Genomic DNA, 24065 nt, shown 5'->3' with positions numbered 1-24065 from the left:
GCAGATAAATACACCACCACACTTCTAGTGGGTCGTAAGTGATGACTGAAAGGGATTCTGTATGAGCGTATACATTGCTTTTTTCGGAAAATTCTGCATAGTGTACCTTTAAATACAACTTTCAAATACCTGCTCTTTATTTGAGTATTGTCATTTTATATTACTGTATACTTCTACGACACTAAAGACAAATATATTGTACTTTTTAATCCACTCCATTTATGTGAGAGCTGAAGTTACTAGTTATTTTGCAGCTTCATATTTTACATATAAAATATATATGGAGCTATGATGCATTGTTACACAACAAAGATACCAACAGTATTAAAGAAAGTAGCTCTAACTCAACTACTTCCATTATTAAAGTTGTGGGTACTGCTTTCTATTGATGCTTACTTTACAGCAGTTTACAAGCAATAATTCATACTTTTATATGTTATTCAAACCTATCAAGACAATAGACTAGTCCTAAGTTATTTATAGAGACAACTTTTGGGTTGTATAGTTGTAATTAATATCTATTTGTCTGGTTTATCTGTCCTTTGTAAGGAGCCATTCTTCATAAGGAATACTTCTAATCATGATATTAAACCACATTCTTATGATAATTATGCACTTTGACTTTTAATTCAATGGAGTGTTTTTACATTGTTTACTTACTGAGTACTTTTCTCATCATGGGTTGTAAAGCTGACTCACAGAACTCAGCCAAAGGTGCTCTGAGACACTGTTTCCAGTTGCACTCACAGTAAACTCACATTGTTGGATCGTCACGTCACAGACGTCACTGCAAAGCAACAGAGAAAACACCAGAATATCTTCAATAGTTAACTACACTTTTATTGTTCCTTGTCCAGCCAATGAGAGGTTCCAGTGTCATCCCTCACAAGTGCCGTTCAAGTCCAGCGAAGCACCGAACCCCCAGCAAACAGCCAAACATGCCTCCATTGCCACCAGTGATGCTATCAAATCCCCACCATCGTGTGCGCGAGACTGCAGGACCTTTTCTGAACTTGAATGAGTGAGATTCCTTTAGTCAGTTTAACATTTCCTCCCTAAACATCCTCTCCCCACGACTTCATTTGAGATGACGTGCTAAATGAAGCTCAGCAGCTAATGCACATATCAGACTTTAGATCTACGCTGTCTCTGACGTAAAGGGATGTCACTCAGGAATGGAATGTATGTCGTACGAAGCTGAGAGGTTGAGAAGTTGCTATGATGTTGATTTGTTGCAAAGTAATGTACCGTGTCGTCTCCAATGTCATGCACGTTAGAATGTAGAGCCGCTGCTTCGTCCAAAACGTCAGAGTTCAAGGCATTCATGCATTTGGCAACTCTTTTTTTTTATGATTTGTCGCATGAAGGAAAACTGGGAAAAGCACTTTGTGGTGGATGTTGATATATTAGTCACAATGTAGAAGCACGGCCAGCATCAGTCACACAGGAAATGAATCGGGAGGAATTCAAAACGCAGCATTTCTTCCTCCATTCGAGGGAAATAAACTTTGAAACTGTCCAACTAGAGGTGGGTCATGACGTACAAATATAATAATCATAAACAAATAAAACAACAACAGTTGATAATGTTTATATATCTCTGATAACATGTTAATAAAAAGACAAAAATAACGCAGTGGAAACAACGTTGCGAGCTTCTGAAGGGCTCTTACAGCGGACACGGATGGCTTTGCTTACCTTCTGTTTTTACCAGATAATGAGAAATGAAATAATTACTGTTATCGGAGCTAGGCAAGTTGTCTTATTAGAAAATATAAAGTAGCCACAGATGAATCATACATTGCACAATTATTGGAGGGCATGAGCGTCGCTACCGTTCACTATAGCTGTTAATAGTGACTCTCACACAAAGCCATAAACGAGAGAGATGAAAACACAAAATAAAATGCCAACATTCTTTACAAGCACCAGCTGGTACCACTGAGGTCCTAATGATACAGTCAAAACAAAAAGGTTGTTTTTTTTTAGTTTCAGTTTAGTTCAACAATGACCCAGATGTTGTGGCAAAGACTTGATCACTGCACAGTTGTACAAATATAATGGCAAGCAATCAAAATAACCACGGGCACATGTTGTTTGCTGCAGTTCTGCATTTGAAACTGCATGTCTGATATGTTGTTCAGTTCACTTCCTGCTCCTGTGGTTTGCTTTACATTCAGCTTTGCACGTAGGGATCCCTGTGTCGAAACTCACTTTTGAACCATTTCAAACTTTCCATGTTTACAATGTCAACATGCACACAATTTGAAATTGTTTTTTCTATCAATAGAGCTCATGTTATGATTTGTGAATAAGCACTGATTGCAGGTCAAACCAATCTATTTTTTCTTCAAATAACATCCATAGTATATTAGATAGCAAAACAATATCAATTATTGGATATATTATTTCAGCATGACATAAATTGCTCTTTCCTATATGATGTTTGTTAATAAAAAAATCAAGTATGAAAGGATGAGATTTGCTTTGACTGTATCTCTGTAACAAAGGGTGTGCTTCTGTTTTAAAAAGAAAAGTAGAAGAAAATGCCACTGAACTGCAAGTAAAGAAAGACATAAAGACATTTTTATAAACTCATACACTTATCCTTCACAGCTAGTTGTTTACCTTAAACTATGGAATGCACTGTAGGATAGATTTTCCAAAATATCAGATCAAATGAAGCCCACGTTTCTGAACAAACATCGCCTTCATCTATATAAGAAAGGTTGGCTTCATGATGTAAAAAGACTTGACAGCCAAACCTAAAGTGTTGTCTTCACACTTTCAGTCATGATCCATTTTAAAACAAGTTATTGTGAAAGATAAGTGCAGTTGTTTATATAAGGCATATTTAAAAAGTTGACAGAACTCCTTTGACACTCCTCCAAAGAGGCTTTTGTGGATAAATAAAGGATGTCTTTGTCCATTTTCCAATTTTTCCATTTCTGTGTCTATTTCCACAAACATATCCCAGAGGGGAAGAGTTGGAATATGACGTCCCGGGTTTTACGGGGTGGAACCAAAAGATTGTGGAAAGAGTCCCAAAGTCCTTTTAGGCGTCTCCTTTAGAGTCTCCTTCAAGGGAAGTAAAGACAAAGATGCCGCTACATTCAGAGGTTCAGGCAGAGGAGAGCCACCAGGAGCAGGGAGAGTACACCGAGAGACGGGGCGGACACCACACCTCCACCTGAGAGACACACAGAGAAGGTATGTCAGTTTTTGCTTAAACTACAATTACCACTTCATGGTTGTATGACTCTGCACTTACAGTTTACATCCATGTCTGTGAAAACATGGATGCTTCACACACATCCTCCCTCGGCAGCACAGAAGATCTATACAATCAGAACAGTTTCAAGATGGCCACCCAAGATTAGCGTCACCAATTCGGTATCTGACCGAACGTTTCTTCTTCTGTTCCTGAGATAAGACACTGAATAATGGCTAGAAAAGTGTTTTATGCAGAATATTATGATGTCACAGTGAAGTTGACCTTTGACCCTTTGGGTATAAAATGTCATCACTTCATCAACATATTGTATTAGACATGTGTGTGAAATTTTGTCACAATTAGCACATTAATTATTGCATTACGGCCACAGTGAGGTCACAGTGACCTTGACCTTTGACAACCAAACTGTAATCAGTTCATTCTTGAGTCCAAGTGGACAGTTGAACCAACTGTGAGGAAACTCCCTCAAGGTCTTCTTGAAATATCGCGTCCACACAAATGAAACAGTTGAGGTCACAGTGACCTTGACCTATGACCACCAAATTGTCATTGGTTCATTCTTGAAACCAAGTGGACTTTTGTGCCATATTTGAAGAAATTCCCTCAAGGCCTTCTTGTGATATTGCGTCCACAAGAATGAAACAGATGAGGTCACAGTGACCTTGATCTTTGACCACCAAAATTGAATCAATTCATCATTGAGTCCAAGTGGACGGTTGTACCAAATTTAAGGAAACTATTCTTGAGATATGGCATCCACGAGAATGAAATAGACAAGGTCACAGTGACCTTGACCTCCAACCTTTGACCACCAAAATCTCATCAATTTATCACTGAGTCCAAGTGGACATTTGTGTCAAATTTGAAGAAATTCCCTCCAGGTGTTCTTGAGGTATTCTTTTTTATGGACAGACGGACGGACAACCTGAAAACATAATGCCTCCGGCTACAGCTATTGCCAGCACAAAGACATGAGAACATCTGAACTGACAGTCAAATTTGCTGCTGACTTGAGAAACAAATCTATACGTCCCTCGAGTGTCCGGCTCTCATCCATCAAACTAAAAACCATGTTTGGTGTGCGTAGTGTGATATTGTGCCCCATGTGTGCGGAGATCACCTTAAATGCCCCTCCATTTGTCAATGCCCTGCATTTGAAATCCCCCCACGGCTTAAATTCCCGGCTCTGTGAAATCAAGCTGTCAGGTGGGTCTGGACTCTACGATAAGGGATAAAGAAAACCACAGGAGGGGTTTCCTCTACTCATCAAGATCAATTACAGAGGCTTAAGGCCTTCTCTACCCAGTCAGCCTACCTGTCAGTCCATCAGCCAGTGAGGGGATCGAGTCAGGGGGCTATCGAGGCTTTAGTCATGGACCGTAAAGTTTCCCATCTTAGCCCTCCAATCTAAGGTATGAAACCTGAAGTGACAGCTCTGCTCCGGCCTGCGGAAACCCTCTAGCTGTGACAAATGATAACCTACCGCCAACTCTGAACCTTGTATAATCTCACTAGCAAATGGCAGGCCAGAAACGAACAGTCACAGCGTGTCGTCTCAGCACTATGGATTTAAAATTAGATATATAAAGGCTTTCTTAATTTTTGCTCCACTGATGTGAAACTAAACGTGGGTGAAGACAGAGTGCAGCAGTGTTTTATCACAAGAGATTCCTCACACTCACTCAGTTTGATGTAAGTGTTCATCTAACATAACAATTGAAAGGAAGCCTCGTTCTTTCAAATTAGTAAGTTGTAAAGTGTCAACTGCTTTTCTGCCACCCATCTGTTAACATCTCTCAACTTACCAGCTCTTTTCTCAAAATAAGGTGTGACTATGGAAACATAAATAACACATTATCTAGCTAATAACTCTCTTACTGACATCCAAATGTGAATGTTTGAAATAAAATACAACAGAAATATTAAGGAAAAAGGTTTCAACTTTATGCAATAATACTGACCGCAATTTACAACCTCAATGAGGACACTCAGTAGTTTTGTAGTTTTGAACGTGAAAGTCTTTCCCATTCTTTCTTGATAAACAACTTCAGTTGCTCAACAATCCGGGATCTCTGTTGTCGTATTTTGAGCTTCATAATGTGGAACACATTTTTATTAGCAGACAGGTCTGGACTGTAGAGAGGCCAGTCTAGTACCCACACTCATTTATTACGAAGCAGCATTGTTGTAACACGTGCACAATGTGGTTTGGCCTTGTCTTGTTGGAATAAACAGGAACATCCCTGAAGAAGACGTCATCTGGATGGCAGCATATCTTGCTACAAAATCTGTGTGTGCCTTTCAGCATTCATGGTGTCTTTGCAGATGTGCACGTTATCGATGCCATGGGCACAAACACTTCTCTACTCCAAACCATCACACATGCTGGTTTTTGACTTTACTTTGAACTGTGGTAACAAACTGGATGGTCCTTTTCCCCTTTAGCCCAGAGGACACACTGTCAGTTATTTCCGAAAACAATCTGAAACGTGGACTCGTCAGACCACAGCACACTTTTTCACTTTGTGTTAGTCCATCTCAGATCAGCTCGGGCTCAGAGAAGTCGGCTGCATCTCTGGATGTTGTTGATATATGGCTTTCACTCTGCATGTTATCGTCATAATTAGTAATATTCTTTATACGATCATGTTGGTTTTTAATGCAGTGCTGCCTGAGGGGTCAAAGGTCATTATTCGTGGGTCTGTGCACAGATTTCTACAGATTTTTGATTTTTTTTTTTTGATAATTTTAAGGAGTTTCAATGGTGAAATCTCTCAATTTCTTGAAACATTGTTTTTAAACTGTTTTTAGACTATTTGCCCACGCAGTTTTTCACAAAAAGGTGAACCCTATGCCTTTCAAGGATGCCCCTTTCATATCGGGTCATGATACCATCACTTGTTACCAATCAACCCATTTACCTGCAGAATTTTCTGGTGTTTTTTGAGCATCCCAGTTTTTTGTTGCCCCCATCCCAACTTTTTTTAACATGTTGCAGGTATTAAATCCAAAAATACAAAACAATGAGAGAATATTTACAAAAAACAATAAAGTTTATCTGTTTGAACATTAAATATATTGCCTTTGTACTGCATTCAATTGCATACAGGTCAAAAAAAGATTTGCACATGTTATTTATGTTATGAACAACATCCCAACTTTTTTAGAATTGGGGTTGTAAAAGTATAAAATAAATGCACAGCTGAGATGACGATGCTTCAGCTAGGTACAACTGTTCTGACGTAATTCTAATAGTCTGGGAAATATATCCATATATAATGGTTACACCTGCTAGTTATCCATATATTGCCCCTTAGTTCACTATGATAGTCTGTGAAAATTTAATATCTATTGAATACAATGCCTTTTTATTTTAAGATAGAAATCAACAGGAGAGACTAATTTAAAAATCCAAAGTTTTTTTTGATAAAGCCTGAAACAAGGATCACAAAAGTTAGTCATTTCATTGCATTACTCAGAATTGTGAATGAAGGGGAGTCTGTCTGTTACCTGTGATGTCGATTTTTGCCACAGCCCCGTCTCCCCCCTCTGTGTGCGCCCGCACCTCCACCACATAGTTCCCATCTGTGGGCATAGGGAGGTCTATGTACCGCCTACTGGTTGTGTACAGAGTGCCTGTGGAGTGGCCCTGCTGCCTGTACAGAACCTAGGTATACACACATACAAGTTGTAAGACATGGAAGGTGCCTCGCAGCTGCCGTTTCACTTCAGAGACATTATAACCTGTGTAAAAGTAAATGTAGAAGTGTACTCACTCTGTAACCATCTATCGACGCCTCATTAGCGAGTGGTTCCACATGTTCCCAGGCAATATTTATTACATGGCCCTTTAACTTTTTACCAATAATTTTGGGAGGTTGACTTGGAGCTGTTAAACAGAAAAACAGTTATGAATAACAATCACATTAAAATGATACGTACTCTGTCAGATCACTGCTGATCTGAATACTGAACTGATTTAAAGCTCAACATACGGGCTTTCTTGGTGTGGATGTGGAGGTGATCGCTGGGTGGCCCATATCCTGCAGAGTTGTAGCCCCGGATCTCTATAATGTAGTGGGAGTTGGGCTTCATACCCTCCAGCCTGGTGTGGTTCTCCCTGCCAGGAACCACCACCCTCTGGGCCCCTGCCTCGCTGTCTTCTTGATTCCTCCAGTACTTCACCTAAGACATCAAGGGACAGAGGTGAGATGACTGGGATCCAACACTGGTGTGGTATACACACCTTGCTTTCACAGCACTTAAAAGGACTGGTTTATATCATGAGGAAAGGAAAAATATCATAAAATGCAAAGTACGATACGTAACATGGGTATTAGAACTTGGAAAGAATGAAAAAGATTTGTAAAAAAAAAAAAACTGCTGTGTCTTAATTCAGGGGCTGCAGCCTTTCAGGGACATGGCCTTGGCAGTCTACCTCAACCACATCCTTTGAAGACCACATCAGCCAAACTCTGTCTGTTCTGCGGAAGATTTCCTGGTTGCATCACCAGTTGTTCTCACCCCAACCCATTGGTGTTCCTGTTATCTAGCAACCAGCTGCGCTTGATAAAAGAAGGAGTAAGCTATAAAGTTAGTTATCCCTAAATCGTGGACCCAGAGATTGCTATTAAATATATAGATTTTTTATTCAGTACTTGAGGAGATGATTCACCGTCGTTTGATATATTTCAGGCTGATGGACCATTTTCAAGCAAACTTATTAAATTAAGTTTATTTAAGCTATGTGCTTTTAGCTGATAGTAATGTTAACAACAGTTAACCGTTAGCTAGTTAACAACTAGGCAGTAGCTCAGTCCATAGGGACTTGGGTTGGGAACTGGAGGGTCGCCAGTTCAAGTCCCCATCCGGACCAAAATATGGAGCGTGGACTGGTGACTGGAGAGGTGCCAGTTCACGTCCTGGGCACTGCCGAGGTGCCCTGTCATGGGCAGCCCCACTCTGACATCTCTCCACTTAGTGCATGTATAGGTATATACGTCCTGTTTGTGCATGTCTGTGTTCGGACCTGTGTGTAATCGACAACAGAGTGAAAAAATCGAATTTCCCCTCGGGGATTAATAAAGTACATAAAAATTAAATTGACATATAATCGTCACCGGCGCTGGACCACGAAGGATTCATCCGTTGCATCCTTCAAATTCTGGGAAAGAAGGCTACATGTCTGCAGGAGCCTTCTAAATGGAACAGTCTTGGTCATGCTGATGTGACGCAATCAGTCTTCAAATGCAGCCTTCGAGGGCTGAAGCCCCTGAATTGAGACACAGCTATTTTCTATACTTTATATCTAAAGCAACATGTTCGTAGTAATGATTTCAAAAAAGCATTTGAAAAGACACATATTAAAGTAATAATATTAACTAATATTAACATTCTCAAATATTTTTATTTGAAAAAACATCTGTTCAGTCACTGTCTGGCGCTGAATGAGGTAACACAACGGTGACTGAGCCTGCTGCCCACTGATGATAGAGTTACAATATTCATATATTTGCAGTGTTGAGGGTGACAGTCGCTAACAAATGCTGTGTGAAGTTGCTGCAATACAGACTGAACATTTCCTTCTGCTGCAGCTTCACATTAAAAGCATTTAAGTAATGAAAGACCAGTGACTACAGGTGTCGCCAAATTAACCAGGACCTCAAATGACACTTTGACAGATTTTAGTGACTCTACTGCGATTGTTTCCAGCCATGGAGTGTCTAAATACAGTAGTTTAAACCAAGTTATAAAGCCACATTTTTAGCTATTACATGACTCAAGCCAGAGTACGTCTCACACATACAGTAGCTAAGATTTTTTTTTTTTTTACCAGGATGCCTCAGTAAAATTTTCCACTGACCTGGTATCCATCTATATTGCTCTGTGCGAGCGGCAGCCACGACACAGTGGCTTCTGTGGCAGACAGAGCTCTGCCGTCAACACTTACAGGAGCTTCAGATGGAGCTGAGGAGAGACACAGAGCACAGTTTGGTAAAAAGGTCACAGGTTTCAAGGACAAGTTTTTCAGGGGCGATCCTGACATTGCAAGGTAGCATATTTTATATGTATGAATATATTTACACGCTAATGGCTCCATTACCCTGACCATAAACTTTCTGGCATTTCCTTATCTGTTTCTTTTGGCCATAGAAACGCCATTTCTCTTTTAGTGGTGCTCAAGCATCATTTTAGAAATGTGAATTAATCACTGTAAGGAGCGAGTGAAGAGACAGAAATCTCTCTTGGCCCACATCCCTTCACTGGGCCATCGGACACTTTTCCGTGACTTATTGGCCACTTACGCGGTGTGTGTGCTCTGTCCCTGCCAGGAAACTGTCCCCAAATGTTAAATTGCCGTGCTGGGCCTCGAACCAACGACACATCACATACTGTCATTGTGTTGCACACAGAAACAAACACAAGAAAAACAATACGGCACAAGCAGCACGCACACAAATACAAATGGTCACACCCCGGCGGAGGCAGAGCACATTCGCAGGCTTAGCTATAAAATCATAGGCACTCAAACAGCAAGCGTTCCCAAAGTGGGTTACCAAGGCAACGGGGCATCTCTGTAACCCATCATGTCTGGGTTGCCAGTGGTTATCTCAACTGTCTGTCAGTGGAAGTTAATAACTAGGCTAAATGCTTTGCATCCTTGGGCGAATTATCAGCTTTCTGGTTCATGCTACATAGATCATGATAATCCCTCCACAAGGAAAGACGGAGAGAGGGGAAGATGGGTTCACTTTCAAGGGGTATTAAAATTCCTCACAACTATACATGAGAACTCCTATTAAATGAGTCCTACTCCATTGAGAAAGCCTGCCAGTGATAAGTAGCTGACACTGACAGATTGAAATAGCAGAGTGTTGGCATGTTGAATAATTCCTCATTCTCTGTGACACTGAGAAAACAGGACCGGGTCGATCTGTGACATCGTTTTGAGATCACTTTGGCAGTTTCCCCTTCTATGCTTCAGTGTCGAGAGCTGTGTATCTCCGCAGTGCTTACCGTCCTGCGCTGAATAAATGGTGGCTGTTAGGCTGAAAGGTCCCTCTCCGATGCTGTTGAACGCTTTGACTTTGACGTGAAACTCTGTCGATGGAAGGATGGAGGGGTCTTTGTGGACATAGCGCTTGGCCTGAGGGTCAGGTACAGTCACCCTGCTCCACTCGTATCCTTCTTGTCGTTTGAAGGCCACGATGTAGCCAAAATTTTGCCCGTAGTAGTACTGAGGCTGTACTGGCTGATGACAGAAACATCAAATAGTTACTTTAATGTGGTAAATGCTTTATTCAATGCACCTATTAAGCTTATGTGTCCCCAGGGTGAAACTCATAATCCTGCCAGAGAGCATCATCCAATTACACATGCAATATATAGAGAAGGCTTATTCCACCAATCAAATTATGTTTAGACACCATTCAGTAACATGACTGCATTCTGTGAGTCATATACAAAGAGTCGTGACACTCTGTGGCTTCGTCCTTCTCAATCTGTCCTCATGCCTCATTTCCTTTTTTGGCACATGGCTTTATTCTCACACCATATATCCAGTAAGACATGCCTGCATTAGGCGCTAACCTCTTAACACATTGCCTCATCCTCCAGCTGCTTGGGAGCTGAAAGGCCATAACTCAGCCGAGCAAACAGCAATTTACCTGTGAGAGCTAATTCATCCACGGCTGCAGCAGAGAAATGGATAATGACTCAGTTCAGTCATCGATTTTTGGTGATAGTGAAAGTGATTGGTCAAAGTGCGACATTACCCAGCGCTGCTTCTTCAGTTCCAGCTTATGGTCTGTGGTGTGCTCGCCTCTAATTTGACAGATCTCTGCCATATATATTTGATCTGTTGAGTGCCTTTAAAAGCTACTGGAAACTTGTCATGGGCTTGCTTTAAATCCATGGACCACTTTTTACTTGAAGTATCAAAATTATGGTCCTGAAAAAGTCAGTTTTGCCAAAATGTCAATCTTTATAAGTTGAAATAAATGCATCTGAGTCATGAGCACCTCACTGGAAATGGTGTGCATTTTTCCTCTGTTTGTTATTATCAAAGTGGTGTCTGATTCTTTTATATAGTGGAGTGTATTTTTTTATCCTGGGGACCATTTTGTAACTTTGTTTTGAATAGTGCTCTAAAATAAAGGTTATAATCATAATTCGAAATGGATTTTTTTTCCCCTCACTTAAAATTAGCTTAGTTAATTAAATGTTTGAGTTGACCTATAGTTTGGATTTTTTGAAGTTGGGCTTTATAAGGTAGTTATACATAGTCAGTGTATTACCTACAGTAGATGTTTGCTGGCATGCCCACAGTTTGGAGAAGCAGCAGGAGTGCCAACACAGAAGCTAAGCAATGTACAGCTGTGGACGGGGGCAGCAACAAAACATGTTTTAGCAACCTAAATAAAGTCCTGCCAAAAAAAATCACTATGAGTTTACGCTATGTGTTCCTGTGTTCAGGAATGTTAAATTAGTGTTTTTCTCAATGGAGTCCGGCTTTGACAGTGAACTGAAGTAGGCGTAACAGCTTCAGTTGCCTGTCAAAATCACTGTCTGACAGTAAGGTAAAGGTGGGAATATATTCTAAATATAGTGTAGACTTAAACTGATACTGATTTCTTTAGGTGTGACTTTTTTTATGTGGCTAATAAGCTTGGGTGGTATCATGGTATTACAGTATACCAGGGTATTAAGTAATCCCCACGGTATCATTTTCTATGTCGTCAAAAATACAGGCGCTCCTCCTCCTATTAAAGTCATTTAATGTAGCGTGCAGCACGTGCCACCAGAGGTCAGTCTCTGGTGTCTGCTGGTAGAACAGGCAGCTGAGCTAAAAGACACCGCGACTCCAAGTGGCGGAGGAATAACATGGGACTTGTTGTTTGTTTTTGGTGCCCTTCCGGCACACAGGACCGTAAACAGCTAGCCAGCAACAACCAAGAGACAACTCAGGTTTATTTCGACCAAACCAGAGTTGGTAATTGGTGGAAGAGTGGACTAACTAACTGGATGAGTCACAGGAGTAACCAAGACAGTTTGGGGAAGTTTTATTTTGTTTCTGTTGAGTTTGAATGAAGTGCAAGTTAACGAGGCAGTTAAGCCAGACTCAACCGAGAGTGAGGTTTCAGGAAGGTATGAAAAATTAGATACCACCTAGAGGCTAAAATATGTTTTGGTGCTGACCAGCTGTCCATAGCAGCACATTGCTCTGCTTCCCTGTCAGACTCTAGCCTGCTTCTCCAAACTAGGGACGTGCTGACTGACATCTGTTGTATGTAACACACTGACTATGGCTAACCACCTCATATAACCTCACTTTAAAAGACTGAACTATCCCTTCAAGGTGAGATAACAGCACGTCTCCTTCCTGAGAGCTTTTACATATGACCCCTCTGACCCTTGTGTCCAGTGGGAAGTCCAGACCTACCGTCCACGTGATGGTCAGTTCTCTGCTCAACCCTCCACCGCCGCCGACATCCGAGGGCGCCACCACAGGACCTACAATAAGACAGCAACAGCAGAACTCTGAGCCCACATGCTAAGAATCCACACAAACAAAGCCAACCCACACAGGCTGTAACCTACCCCTGGCAGCAGCACTGAAACATCCTTCCTCTGCAAACACAATATCAATGTCTCGACCTGTGCCAAATGCAACACCTTAATGTCAATGTGGGAACTCTGCCACTGACGGAGACAGAGAGGCAAAAGTTCCCTTGTTTTGCCTCGAGTCCCGCAGCTTGCTCTCGAATGATGATTATTTTTTTAAGAGAGGTAACTGTAGGCCTGTGATTTCCATTTTATAATTGAATTTCAGTGTACAGTTTCAGCAAAGTGCTCATTTGTAGAGGTTTGTGTGGTGAGTTTGGCAGCATGCTTCTGCTGTAGGAAGTACGGACTGATGGGATTTGTGCTGACTCACTCCTGAAGTGATACTTAACATAAGTAAACAGTGCTATAATAGAATGATGAAGAATAAATGTCAGAATGGAAAGCTGCACTGCATGACCACATTTCCACATGACCTTTAAAGTTATCCTGAATCTTCCTACAGTAAGTCTATGTATCAAATGTGAGACCAAAGTCAGGACATGATCTTACTTGCTTCCAGGGTTTTTTCTTTAGGGGACGGGCTGCTTGGCTCTCCTGTCCCCAGAGTGCTGGATGCAATAACCCTGAACTCATATTCTACCCAGGGGAACAGATCCACCACTGTGGCCACCTCTGCATTCCCCTCTACATCTGCAGGAGCTGGAGAAAAAAGCACAGATTGTATTAAACAAGGCCAAGAAATATGTTAAAACACAGCACAGCACAGGTTTTGCTTTCCCACAATTTAACAAAAATATACCTAAAACAACAACAAAGTTCCAGTTTTGGAATACATTCCTATATTTTAAGTCTTTGAGGCATAACCAAATTATATTTTAGCCATCTTTAAGAGACATTAACCACCATGTAGGCCTACAGTATCACTACCTGCCATGACCCAAATTATTATAACACCATAGCCAGCTCAGCATTAAATCAGCAGTGTTTATTTGACCAATGAGTGTGCTGGAGTTCTCACATGTAGTGGCATTCTTCCAGACTTCCCCTGAGAAGGAGTCCCTGTACTGGATGGTATATTTGGAGATGGGGTTGTGGTTGTCTGCTCCGCGGCTCCACTGCAACGTCATGGTCTTGTCAGTTTTGTTCACCACTCGCACCCCACCTGGGGCACCGGGGGGACCTGGGGTAAAGGAGAGAATGAGAGACAACTTAAAAGTGTTGTTTGATGGATGATGAATACAAGAGTGGCCGTGCAGCCGTGTTGAGATTACTGACACTGTCCCTTAGCCTCTACCAGTTAAAATCCCCACAAGAGCCAACTTTGACTCGTCCCTCAGGCAGACAGTGAGCGTCCTACTTGCCCACAAACTGCAGACAGAAAGAGGGTACAGAGTTATTGAAAGAGCTTTATCTTTATTCAAGCTCATGGGGAAATTCTCTGCCACAGTCCTCGGCCGTTTAACAACTTTATTATTCAACACCAGTCTCCAGCAAGACCATCGTTTGATGCATATGAAACACAGCACATCAAAGCCGCTACATTTCTCCCTTTTTAGTGTCTTCTTTAAAAGACATCAGCAAAGACTGATGGATTAAGGCATTAGATCTTAAAGCCCATTGACATATATGAACTAAAGCTTAGGTGAAAGCTTTTGAATCCAGTGTTTCTCTTGGTCCTCCTGCTGCTCTCGATTCTTCCCCTGGAACGTAAAAATGGCCTAATAGAAAACCCAGACTGTGTCAAGGTTAGCCTCCCAGCCCACAGCCTCAGAAATCAGCCAGGATTTACTTTTTCCAAGTCATGAATATGAGCTGAGACAAGTAAGGCGATTAGACAGCCAAAGCTGGACAGCCCTTAAGCTTCCTCCCTCCTCCATGAGTCAGGAGGGAAGGCAGAGCAGTGACATATCTACACTTTTTTATAATTCAATGTAAGGGATGAAATACTGTACAGATTTTAAATGTGTCATATGGATGCTTAGCACAATTTTTTCAAACTGCTTCAGTTGCCTGGGTCCAGACCTTTGAATCTGCCCAATCTACAAAGTGCAAGTTGAGTGATTAGTCTGCCATCATGAAATAAAAATGTGGTTTCGCAGTTAAAATAAACCCCCTGCAAAACAGGTGTGTTGACATGACTATGCATAAGCGTTGGTTAGACTCAGGAGGACATGTTGGTCTCCAGTGACTGGTCAGGGAAAAAAGAAATCAGTCGGAGTGGACGCAGTGTCAGACTGAACATTGAAACAGAGTTAGAAATCCTGTGTGATATCAGGTGGTGCTCTTCTACAAACTGGCATACTGTATCCCCAGAACCAAATTTAATAAAGTTTCTGAAGAGTTCTCCTAATTCACAGACAATGACATTAACGCAGCACATTTCAACACCGTTCCAGGCAGGACTGAAACATTATGCTACGAAAACATGCACACCCGTCATATGAAAACAGCTCTTCAACCTATCTCAAATCCCTACTAATAACACGCTACAGGTGCAGAGCTGTGTTTTTAGCCTGGGACAATCTCCTGGAGCAGATCTGCTTCCTCATCTGTCGTGATAAATGGCTGTCTTTCATCTCTCTCTCGCTGCGCACCAGACTGCTGGCATTTGGCACTCCATTAGGAGCGGCCCAGGGCCTGTGTTTTGGTTCCACTCTGGGAAACGTTACAGTCAGCTGCTGTGCGTTCACCTGGCAATCTGTCAACACCTGCTCAGAGAGCAGCAGCAGTGGCAGCACACCCAAGGCACAACAGGGATCACTGGCAGCCAGATCACCGCTAGAGCTCTTGGGTTCCTATCTGAAGAGACCCTTTGTCCGCCAACACTGGGCCTGTTTCAAGACCCGAGGGGAGGGCTGTAAGGCAAGCTCTCACTCATCAGGAAGTGGAGGGTGAAAACAAAGCCTGATGATTCATCCAGGAGGTGAAATACAGTAAATGACAGACAGAGCAATGTGGAAGAGTGGCAGTGTTTATGTTGTGCCTGTCGATATCTGTATGTGGGTGAAAGAACAAGAACAGAAATCAGCAGCTCGCCTTATCAAAATATTGTGGTGAGAGATAGAAATCTATGATGTCCTACACGCTTTAGTCATCAAATACTCATCACATGGCAGCACACAACTCACAACCATAAACATTCAACTTGCTGTATTGCCAACAGCTCACTACTCTATGAAAAGCTACATTATTCAATTATAGTCATGACAAATGGGAGCTGACACTCTATTTTATTCTATTCAGTTTAATCAAATATGCTGTTTCTAATAAACTAACCAAAGCAACAAGACTCACAAAAACTTTCCTGCAAAAACTTCACAGTATATTTTCCAGGTTTGTTTGGCTGTACATAAAGTTTTTGGATAAATATGATTGCAATGTGCCAACACACACTGTAGCCAAACAATATAATCTAGAGATATGGTGCCAGCAGCAGATATGTTTGAGTTGACCTATTCATTATTTTTTGCACCTATAGAAAGGCTGTATTGGTCGACTATCACTGGCAGTAATTGCAAGTTACTGGTATCGAAATGCATCATCTCTGAGCAGACAGCTTCTCTAGGTGGTGGTGGTGGTAGATAGTGTTTCCTGTGTGTGTGTCTCCCTCTCCCCTGTAGCACTTCCTCTCTCGCTTTCCTTAGCATAGGGTGTTGGGGTCAACAGAATATCTGGCAAAACCGGCTATGGTCTGATGGAGAGATTTACTTCTCTTTAAACATGCACTGGATAAAGCACTTGGGTTCTCTCTCTGTTGCTTCTCTCTTTTTTCGCATGCATTGTCTGACAATTAGAGTTGGGGAAAAATTTTAATGAGTAGTTTAGGAATGTGTGTCTGATGAAGTGTGAATTTCTTTTATCTTGTGCTCAGTTTAATGAGCTCTGTGGAATTAAACCTCCTGAAAATCGGGCTCCAAATCTTCTCTACAACATTAAATATTCATAAATTAGCAGTCGTCAAAGTTTAAAAAAACATCTTTGCAGTTAGGTATTATTTATAAAGAGTTTAACACCCCAAAACTCAGCTAATCTGCTTCATTAGGACGGTGTGGGTGTAGTTTGATCAGATTTGATTGACAGTAACCAGAAAATCCACTTGAAACCAGCGAGAGGAGAACAGACATTACACAGAAATATCTCATGTAAATCAGAGAACAGTGTGTTCGTGCTGAATCCCATTGCTCCTTATCAGAAACTGACAGTGAATTTTTTTTAGAGCCCTCATGATATGCAATATACATGGCTGTGTGCATATTCTCGTGACTCACCTCTGACAACCAGGTGGGCAGAGGCGGTGACATTGTCAATAGTGGTCTGTGCAGTGCAGGTGTAGCGTCCAGAATGCTTCAGCTGGACGTTCTTAATGAGCAGCTCGCCGTTTGAGCTTCCATTCTGGACAAAAGACACAAGAGACAGTTAACTGAGGAGTGAGCAGAACATCATACATCATGAGACAAAACTTCCCCACTGTGTGATGGTCAAGCAAAATTATCATGTTAGATATTTTTCACTTAGCCTGGAACTCATCTTGGAAAAGGAGATCTTGAGTCCTATCTTAACGGGGTGCGGTCAGGCACATTGTTGGTGTTTGGGCAGCAGACAGTGATTGTGCCACGGACCAACAAAAACAAAGTCTAATGTCAGTGGTGGTGGAGCGACCTCTAGCTCACCTAGGAGAGCGTACACCCCATATAGGCTGAGTACTTTGCAGCAGCCTGGGATCAATTACAACTCCTTTCCTTTTGCTGCATGTCTCTCCCTCCTTTCCTGTCACTCATCAGCTTCACAGTAATAAAGACAAAAAGGCTTAAAAATAATCTTTAAATTTAGTGGCTGGGTTTTTCCTGCTTCTTAAAGGGTGCATTATACAGATAGTAAAATGTGTCTACATCGACAGGTTCACAACGTATGTACTCTGCTTGTTCCATACACAGAAACATGTGGATGGACTGTAGTTGGGTGAAATAAAACATTAGAAATGAGGATAATATTTATTACATTCTTTAAAATACGAGCAGAGCAGAGCTGCAGTCCAACTCCCCATTAAGAGAGGCTGTGTGCATTTATATAGGAGGAGCACTTAACACTTAACTTCATTTATTATTTCAGAAGCTAAAAGTTTAGTTCTGTTTCCTGTCGAGTTTATAACTGCAGTTTTTAGTGTTGCTGCTTAAATTGCCCATGATATTTACCGCAGTGACATTACAACTCTTACTGCAATCCCAGCAGAAAACTGCTCACAGTTTGACGAATCAGTCATGTAAATAGCAGTGCACCAGCTGAAGGCACACCTGGCTTTTGAAGCGAATGGAAATTGACACTCTGATTGGTTAAATTCATGTCAAGCACAAAACAAACCCCCCTTGCGCCTTACTTTGCATCCAGATTATGCACCATTTAACCAGCAAAAGCAGAGCTGGGGACCCTCTAACTGCACTGGTGCCATGAACTTGACTCTACTATAGATCCTTTAAAAAGGGCCCATTATTCCAGTCACCAAAGTAACTCTGCAAGACCAGAGAGACAGAGAAATCCAACCTGAGCGGCCAATTAGAAGAACTGGACATTGACTTCGGCTTAAGGGCTTCAGCTCTTTTCCTGTGAAGAAATATCAAGCTCCACATATTTGCTCGAGACAGAACTCCCACCGTAGAACAGTAAAACCATCAAAAAAAATCTGCTTTGAAAATACATGACTGCATTGAACTCGCTGTCTCAGAGTCAAACTGGTATTATCCTAATACCACACAAACAGTATTAAGTGGAACTGGACCCCGTTTTTACGAGGGGAAAGTCCTCCTTGTGTACAAAAATGGGGTATCATCAATCAAAATCCTAATAGTGTTTGCGTAGTGGGCAGAGTGACAAATGAGAAATGCTAACCGCTAACTTATGGTTAGAGCTGCACTATGAGAGAGAGTGGGTCATGTCAACAATAATGGATGTTAGCGGAAATTGCTATTAAACTGATATATAATGCACTATTCCACTCAGGGAAGGAATGTGAAATGGCTTTTAGAGTCATATTCATTTAAAACAGGCTGTACTTTTCCATTTCAGGTGTTCCAATAAAAACCCAAACCCGACCTTTGACGTGGACGAGCTCCAGACTACAGCTGAGATTTTGCATGTGGGCCAAAGTTGGGGTTGTAAAGTCAAACTGTGATAATTTGTTAATGTATCTTTAAAACACTTAATCAAACAATGTGATGTCTCACCAAGGTGCGTTCATAATGTTGGCTCTCCTTGTGTAGGTCAATGACCCGGCCGTCCAGGGACCAGATAAAGGTGATGTCCAGAGAGGGGTCATGTGACGCAGCGCACTGCATACCGCTGTTCTCACCCACTTTAACGTCAGCATTGGACGGTGCCAAGGTGATCTTTGTGGACTCTGGGGGGAAACACAAGAGGATGAGGGAATGAGTGAGGATGAGAAAGACAACAGTCCAGCTGCATTTAGATTATTAGAAATTTGATTTAATGGATGGAAATAACAGGTAAATGACTCCAATAAAAAGGCAATCTTAAGCATTCGCAGGGACAGAGCTTCAGTAAATGGCATAAATGCAAAACTAAAATAAACTTACATAGGAAAAATGAGGAGAGACTTATGACTCATCTTGAGAGAAAAGCACTTAAAGCAAAGGACATTGTTAAAAACCCTGCATGGTGTCTTAACTGATTGCGATCTCAAGTTTAAAAACTACTGTAGGTGACAGTAATAGCTAAATCACCTTTTTACCATCTCAAAAAACTGCCAAACTTAGAGGCCGATGTGTCAAAACATGATTTAGAAAAACTCATTCATGCTTTTATTCCCAGCTGGGTTGACTACCCTAACAGTCTTTTAGCACACCTTCCTAAAAACATCAAACACCATCCAACTGCTTCAGTTTGTACAAAATGCAGCTGCTACAGCTCTTACAAAAACCAAAATATCTGAACATATTACTCTGATGCTTAAGTCTTCACACTGGCTCCTGGTAAGTCCCAGAATTGACATTAAAGCATGGCTGAGTCACTGAATGAGGCAGGACCAAAATACCTCTGAGATGTTTCAGTAGTACACACCTGTTAGACCTCTCAGATTAGTGGAAAGAAATTCAAAAACGTTCACTTGGTCCACACTGAGACAGCTGATTCTGCTATTAAGACATTAGAAGGTACGTATATAGAAAGAGAGACTTCTTACAAATATCTGGGCGTGTGGTGTGAAGCGCTGACTTTTAAAGTCCATATTGATACTCGTGGAAAAGCTTAGACCAAAAACTGTTTTTTAAACATGATGTCAATTTTAGACCAGAAAGAAAATTTCCCAAAGCTCAAATATATCTGTATTAGACTAAGATGGTGTGATTTGCATGCATGCAACCTCATCCCTACCTAAAAAACTTGATTCTGCATCTCATGCTACTTTATGTTTTGTCACAAATGCAGGCTCAAACACTCACCATTGCATTTTATATGAATGTGTAGGATGGTTCTCTCTGTACCAGAGGGGGAAATCTACATGGTGCTATTTATTGCCAAGGTATTATCAGGTAAACTATCTCCTTAATATACCTCCAGCCTTTTATCTCTAGACTAAAGCACTCAATCTACAAATCTGATTTCTTCTAAATGTCTCCAGGATGCGTTCAGAGCAGAGACAACTGCTTTCTCTTTTAATGCACCCTGGGCATGGATTGAGCTCTAAGATTACCTTGGAAGTACTCCCTTCTTCAAATACTTTTTAAGTATTCAAAGAGGAGGACCTGTTGTTCTCTACATAATCACTGATTTAGTGGAATGTGCATGGATATTACTGGTATGGCCTGAATGCCTCTCTTCTTTAACTATTTCTCTAATGTTACTTTTTGCTCTACTATGTGAAATTGTTTTTCATGTAAAACTGATTATGCTGCTGTCTTGATCAGGACTCCCCAGAGGAGGAGATCTTGTGTCTCAATGGGAAACCTGGCTTAATAAAGGATTAAGAAAATCTGTTGGTAATACCTACTGTCAGAGCTAAACATGGCGAGATCAGCTCAGCTCTGGAACCAACTTCCTGATTGTATCAAAGGTACTCTACCTTAGCCAGCTTCAAATATAAACTTTAAACCCAACTGCTTTCAGATGTTTTTTGTTAAGTGCTCCTGTGCACTCTACTTTCTGCTCTTTCAGCTGATCTGATGCACTCTAAGCTTTTATTTTCATGTTCTTTTAACCGTCATATTTGTTTGTGATTCTTTTATTGGCTCGCAGAAACAGACGCATTTGAATTAAGTTACAAAGCTTTCATTTCAAAACATGGCTTACATTAAAACACCGACCAGTTTCGACTCTATGGTCTTCGTCGGGGTGCAAAAGGGTGGACAGAGGTCAAGCAAACATTTTATAAGCTTGGTAGGGGGCGTCAAGCAGTCTTGATTTACAAGTGAGCACAGGCAGGTCACAGCAATGGATTATAATGAGAAGCCATTTTGAAAATGACGTGCCTCCACAGGTGTTTAAAAAAAGATAAGAGAAAAAAAAATCAGAATAATAAAGAATAATAACAAGACAACATCAACAACAATAGAACAAATCACTTGTCATATATTGATATTTCTCAATTAAAAGTAGGGTGTATTATCAGGATATATTATTGCATCAAGTCTGAAAATCCCAAAAGTTTCTCTCCAGAGAAGTCTACATACACGATCTCTGCCTGCAGTTCATCTTTTGTTCCCATGTGCTAACCCTTTTCTTCAAGAGCACCTGTGTTTTCTTGAGTATCATATGATTAAGACGGTCCTTGAGCACACTACTATCTCGATCTTCAAAGGGTGATACAATATGGTACTCTTGGATTAGAAAAAGTTAGACTTTTAGTCCGGAAATCTAAATCTAAACCTCCTCTTCCAATAGCAAAATAACCTGGTGCCCTTTAACTACCATAATTATAGACATTGAAGAAGAGGATTCACAGTGTGACCATTCTACAAACTCACATCTTGTTGTTTTGTTTGTTTGTTTGTCTCATGTACAGTCTATTTAAGACAGTGTGCTTGTCTACTGTTTGCTACTTTAATGTACATGTATTAATGTATGTTGGCCTTGGAAGGGATGGAAGGTGGGAGTAGAGAGGGGGGTTCATAATGAGAGACGTCACCTGTGATCCTGCACCTTTTTTTCTGAATGGAAATATTAAATTAAAGTTTATAGAAAATAAATGACTGAATAAAATGAAATGGCTAGAGCTGTTCAATGTGCACAAACGTCCAGCAGAGGGCAGAAAAGAGCTGTGCATCCAGCACCACTGGAGCTCAACTGTACAAGACTAAAAATGTTTGACAGCTGAGATTACACGTCTAAAGACAAGACATCATGAGTAAAAACAATTTATATATATAATATCAATGTTATTCGCTATTCAATCAAACTATCTCAACAACTTTATAGCTCGAGTCCTCCCCTCATGTCTTTTTGAGCAGCGTGAGGATGAAGCCTTGTCTCATCACATCTGATCTAAAGCAATCCCCTCTCGCCTCTGTCCTTGGGGAATGACTGAATACCCACCAGTAGCCCGCACGCTGTCACTCTGCTCAGAGGACTATAATTCAACAGTAGACATTTGGAGGACAGGACTGTTTGGCGGGACAGGAATGATTGCCAGCAAAGGTTGACATCATTCAAAGCAACACAAACTTTCCTGGAAACATTAGAATGACTGAAGGTATGACGAGAGTATTCAGTTAAGTTTCTTTATGAGCTGGAACTTGCCTGTAACCAACAGAGCGCCCGTGCTGTTGGCTTTGCCCCGGTCGTTCTCGGCGAAGCAAGTGTATCTGCCTTCATCTGCTCGCGTCACGTTGAGGATCTCCAGGCTCCCATCCTCCCAGATGAACACCCTGAGGAAAAACTAGAATTAATTCTTTACACACTGACAAGAAAGAGCTATGTGATATAAAATATTCAGCGCGATATGAAGGTCAAGAGTCCAGCGCGTGTTATTCCATGGATGTGTGGATGATGAAAAATGATGAAAGTACTCTGAATGTTTGTCGGTTCCCTAATGGGATGTATGGTTTTCCAAGAAGGACAAGAATGTGAACTTGAAACTATTCAGCAACGTTAAATTGCTTTAAAAAGAGGAAGCAGTGTTTGATTCATTTTTCTCTGCATATTTCATGTTCATGCATGACAAACAGCATCGTGCCAGCTGCCCCGTCACTATTCCACACCCTCTCTCACGCAGACAACCACCGTAGAGATTACTATGAGGCGTATGCTGCATAGTAATTTGGCCACTGCTCCTCCTCTATGTGAGTCCCAAGTGTGGTGCACGGGGGTGTGCAGGGTGGGGGGGCAGAGGTTGGGGGTCTTAGAGCTCACAGATTAGGCTTGTTTTGTCAGTGAGGAGCACAAGACAGGGGTTTACACATCCAGTCTGTCCATGCTGATGAGCTTGAGAATGAGCTTAATGTCAGCCAGTGACAGACAGCAGAGCAGTGCACAGCAATCACTGACAAACAACAAGACTTTTCTGGCACACAGTAAATTTTGGGGATGTAGAGCTTATTTAGATCCCCCAAAATCACTATACTGTATGTGCCTTGCTGCTCTAGGGGGGATAGACTTTAGATCCCTTTAAAAGCAGAGACACATCACAATCTCAGTACGTGTCCTAGTGTTAATATGACCCAGATGTGTCTCACAGTCACAGAAAGAGGTTGATGAATATTTGCATTAAAAACTGCAGTGCAAAAAGAAGTCTCTGCCATAATAAACCAGCTCGTTCTCACTACAAACTCATCAAATACTCTGCTTTTGTCAGTGGATCTCAACGTCAGACACCAACGCATAGAGGCAACCTTCTTGGCTGTAGGATACGCACTGAGCAGCAGCTGTTTCAACCCAACTTGTCAGACACCAACACACAGCGGCACCAGGCGGTGGCAGGTTGTGACACAGCCGGTAACTAGTGTAGTGTGAAGAGCGAGAAAGTTCGTACAGGGCGGACGGGAGGGGTAGTTTATTTCCTGTGCGAAACCAAGAGTCAGTGGATTTATAAGACCCAGCGCATGTTCCAAGCACAAATTGACACACCATGCCTGAGCATCCAAAACTGACACAGGAGGGTACCTAGCGCATCATATTTTGTCGTGTAGGTCCACTGACAAAGCGGCAGTATTTGGCATTGTGGGATGAGAATGTGTTGGATTAACCAGCCTCTCTGTGGCTCAGAGGCTGTGGCTCGGAGGTAAAGTGGGTCGTCCACCAATCAAAAGATCAACAGTTC

The 24065-nt window shown here is 41.5% G+C and overlaps 1 protein-coding gene across 2 annotated transcripts in view; it reads right to left on the bottom strand.

Annotated features, from left to right (window-relative positions):
• Positions 1 to 815: 815 nt before the first annotated feature.
• Positions 816 to 24065, bottom strand: part of LOC125887748 (contactin-1a-like) — an 89603-nt gene continuing 66353 nt past the window's right edge. For both annotated transcript variants that reach the window (XM_049574805.1, XM_049574806.1), the window contains exons 13-24: positions 22547 to 22674; positions 19021 to 19193; positions 17071 to 17194; positions 13821 to 13982; positions 13352 to 13501; positions 12678 to 12748; positions 10253 to 10487; positions 9099 to 9202; positions 7231 to 7420; positions 7012 to 7124; positions 6746 to 6902; positions 816 to 3190 (exon numbers count right to left, since the gene is read on the bottom strand). In XM_049574805.1, coding sequence (XP_049430762.1) covers positions 3114 to 3190; positions 6746 to 6902; positions 7012 to 7124; positions 7231 to 7420; positions 9099 to 9202; positions 10253 to 10487; positions 12678 to 12748; positions 13352 to 13501; positions 13821 to 13982; positions 17071 to 17194; positions 19021 to 19193; positions 22547 to 22674 — 1684 coding nt within the window. In that variant the 3' untranslated portion in view covers positions 816 to 3113. The remainder of the gene's footprint in view (positions 3191 to 6745; positions 6903 to 7011; positions 7125 to 7230; positions 7421 to 9098; positions 9203 to 10252; positions 10488 to 12677; positions 12749 to 13351; positions 13502 to 13820; positions 13983 to 17070; positions 17195 to 19020; positions 19194 to 22546; positions 22675 to 24065) is intronic.

This window comes from Epinephelus fuscoguttatus, linkage group LG4 (genome assembly GCF_011397635.1).
Source record: "Epinephelus fuscoguttatus linkage group LG4, E.fuscoguttatus.final_Chr_v1".
In the NCBI taxonomy this organism is placed as follows: Eukaryota; Metazoa; Chordata; class Actinopteri; order Perciformes; family Serranidae; genus Epinephelus; species Epinephelus fuscoguttatus.
The sequence above is the reverse complement of the archived record's forward strand: the minus strand, read 5'-3'. Positions and strand labels throughout refer to the sequence as shown.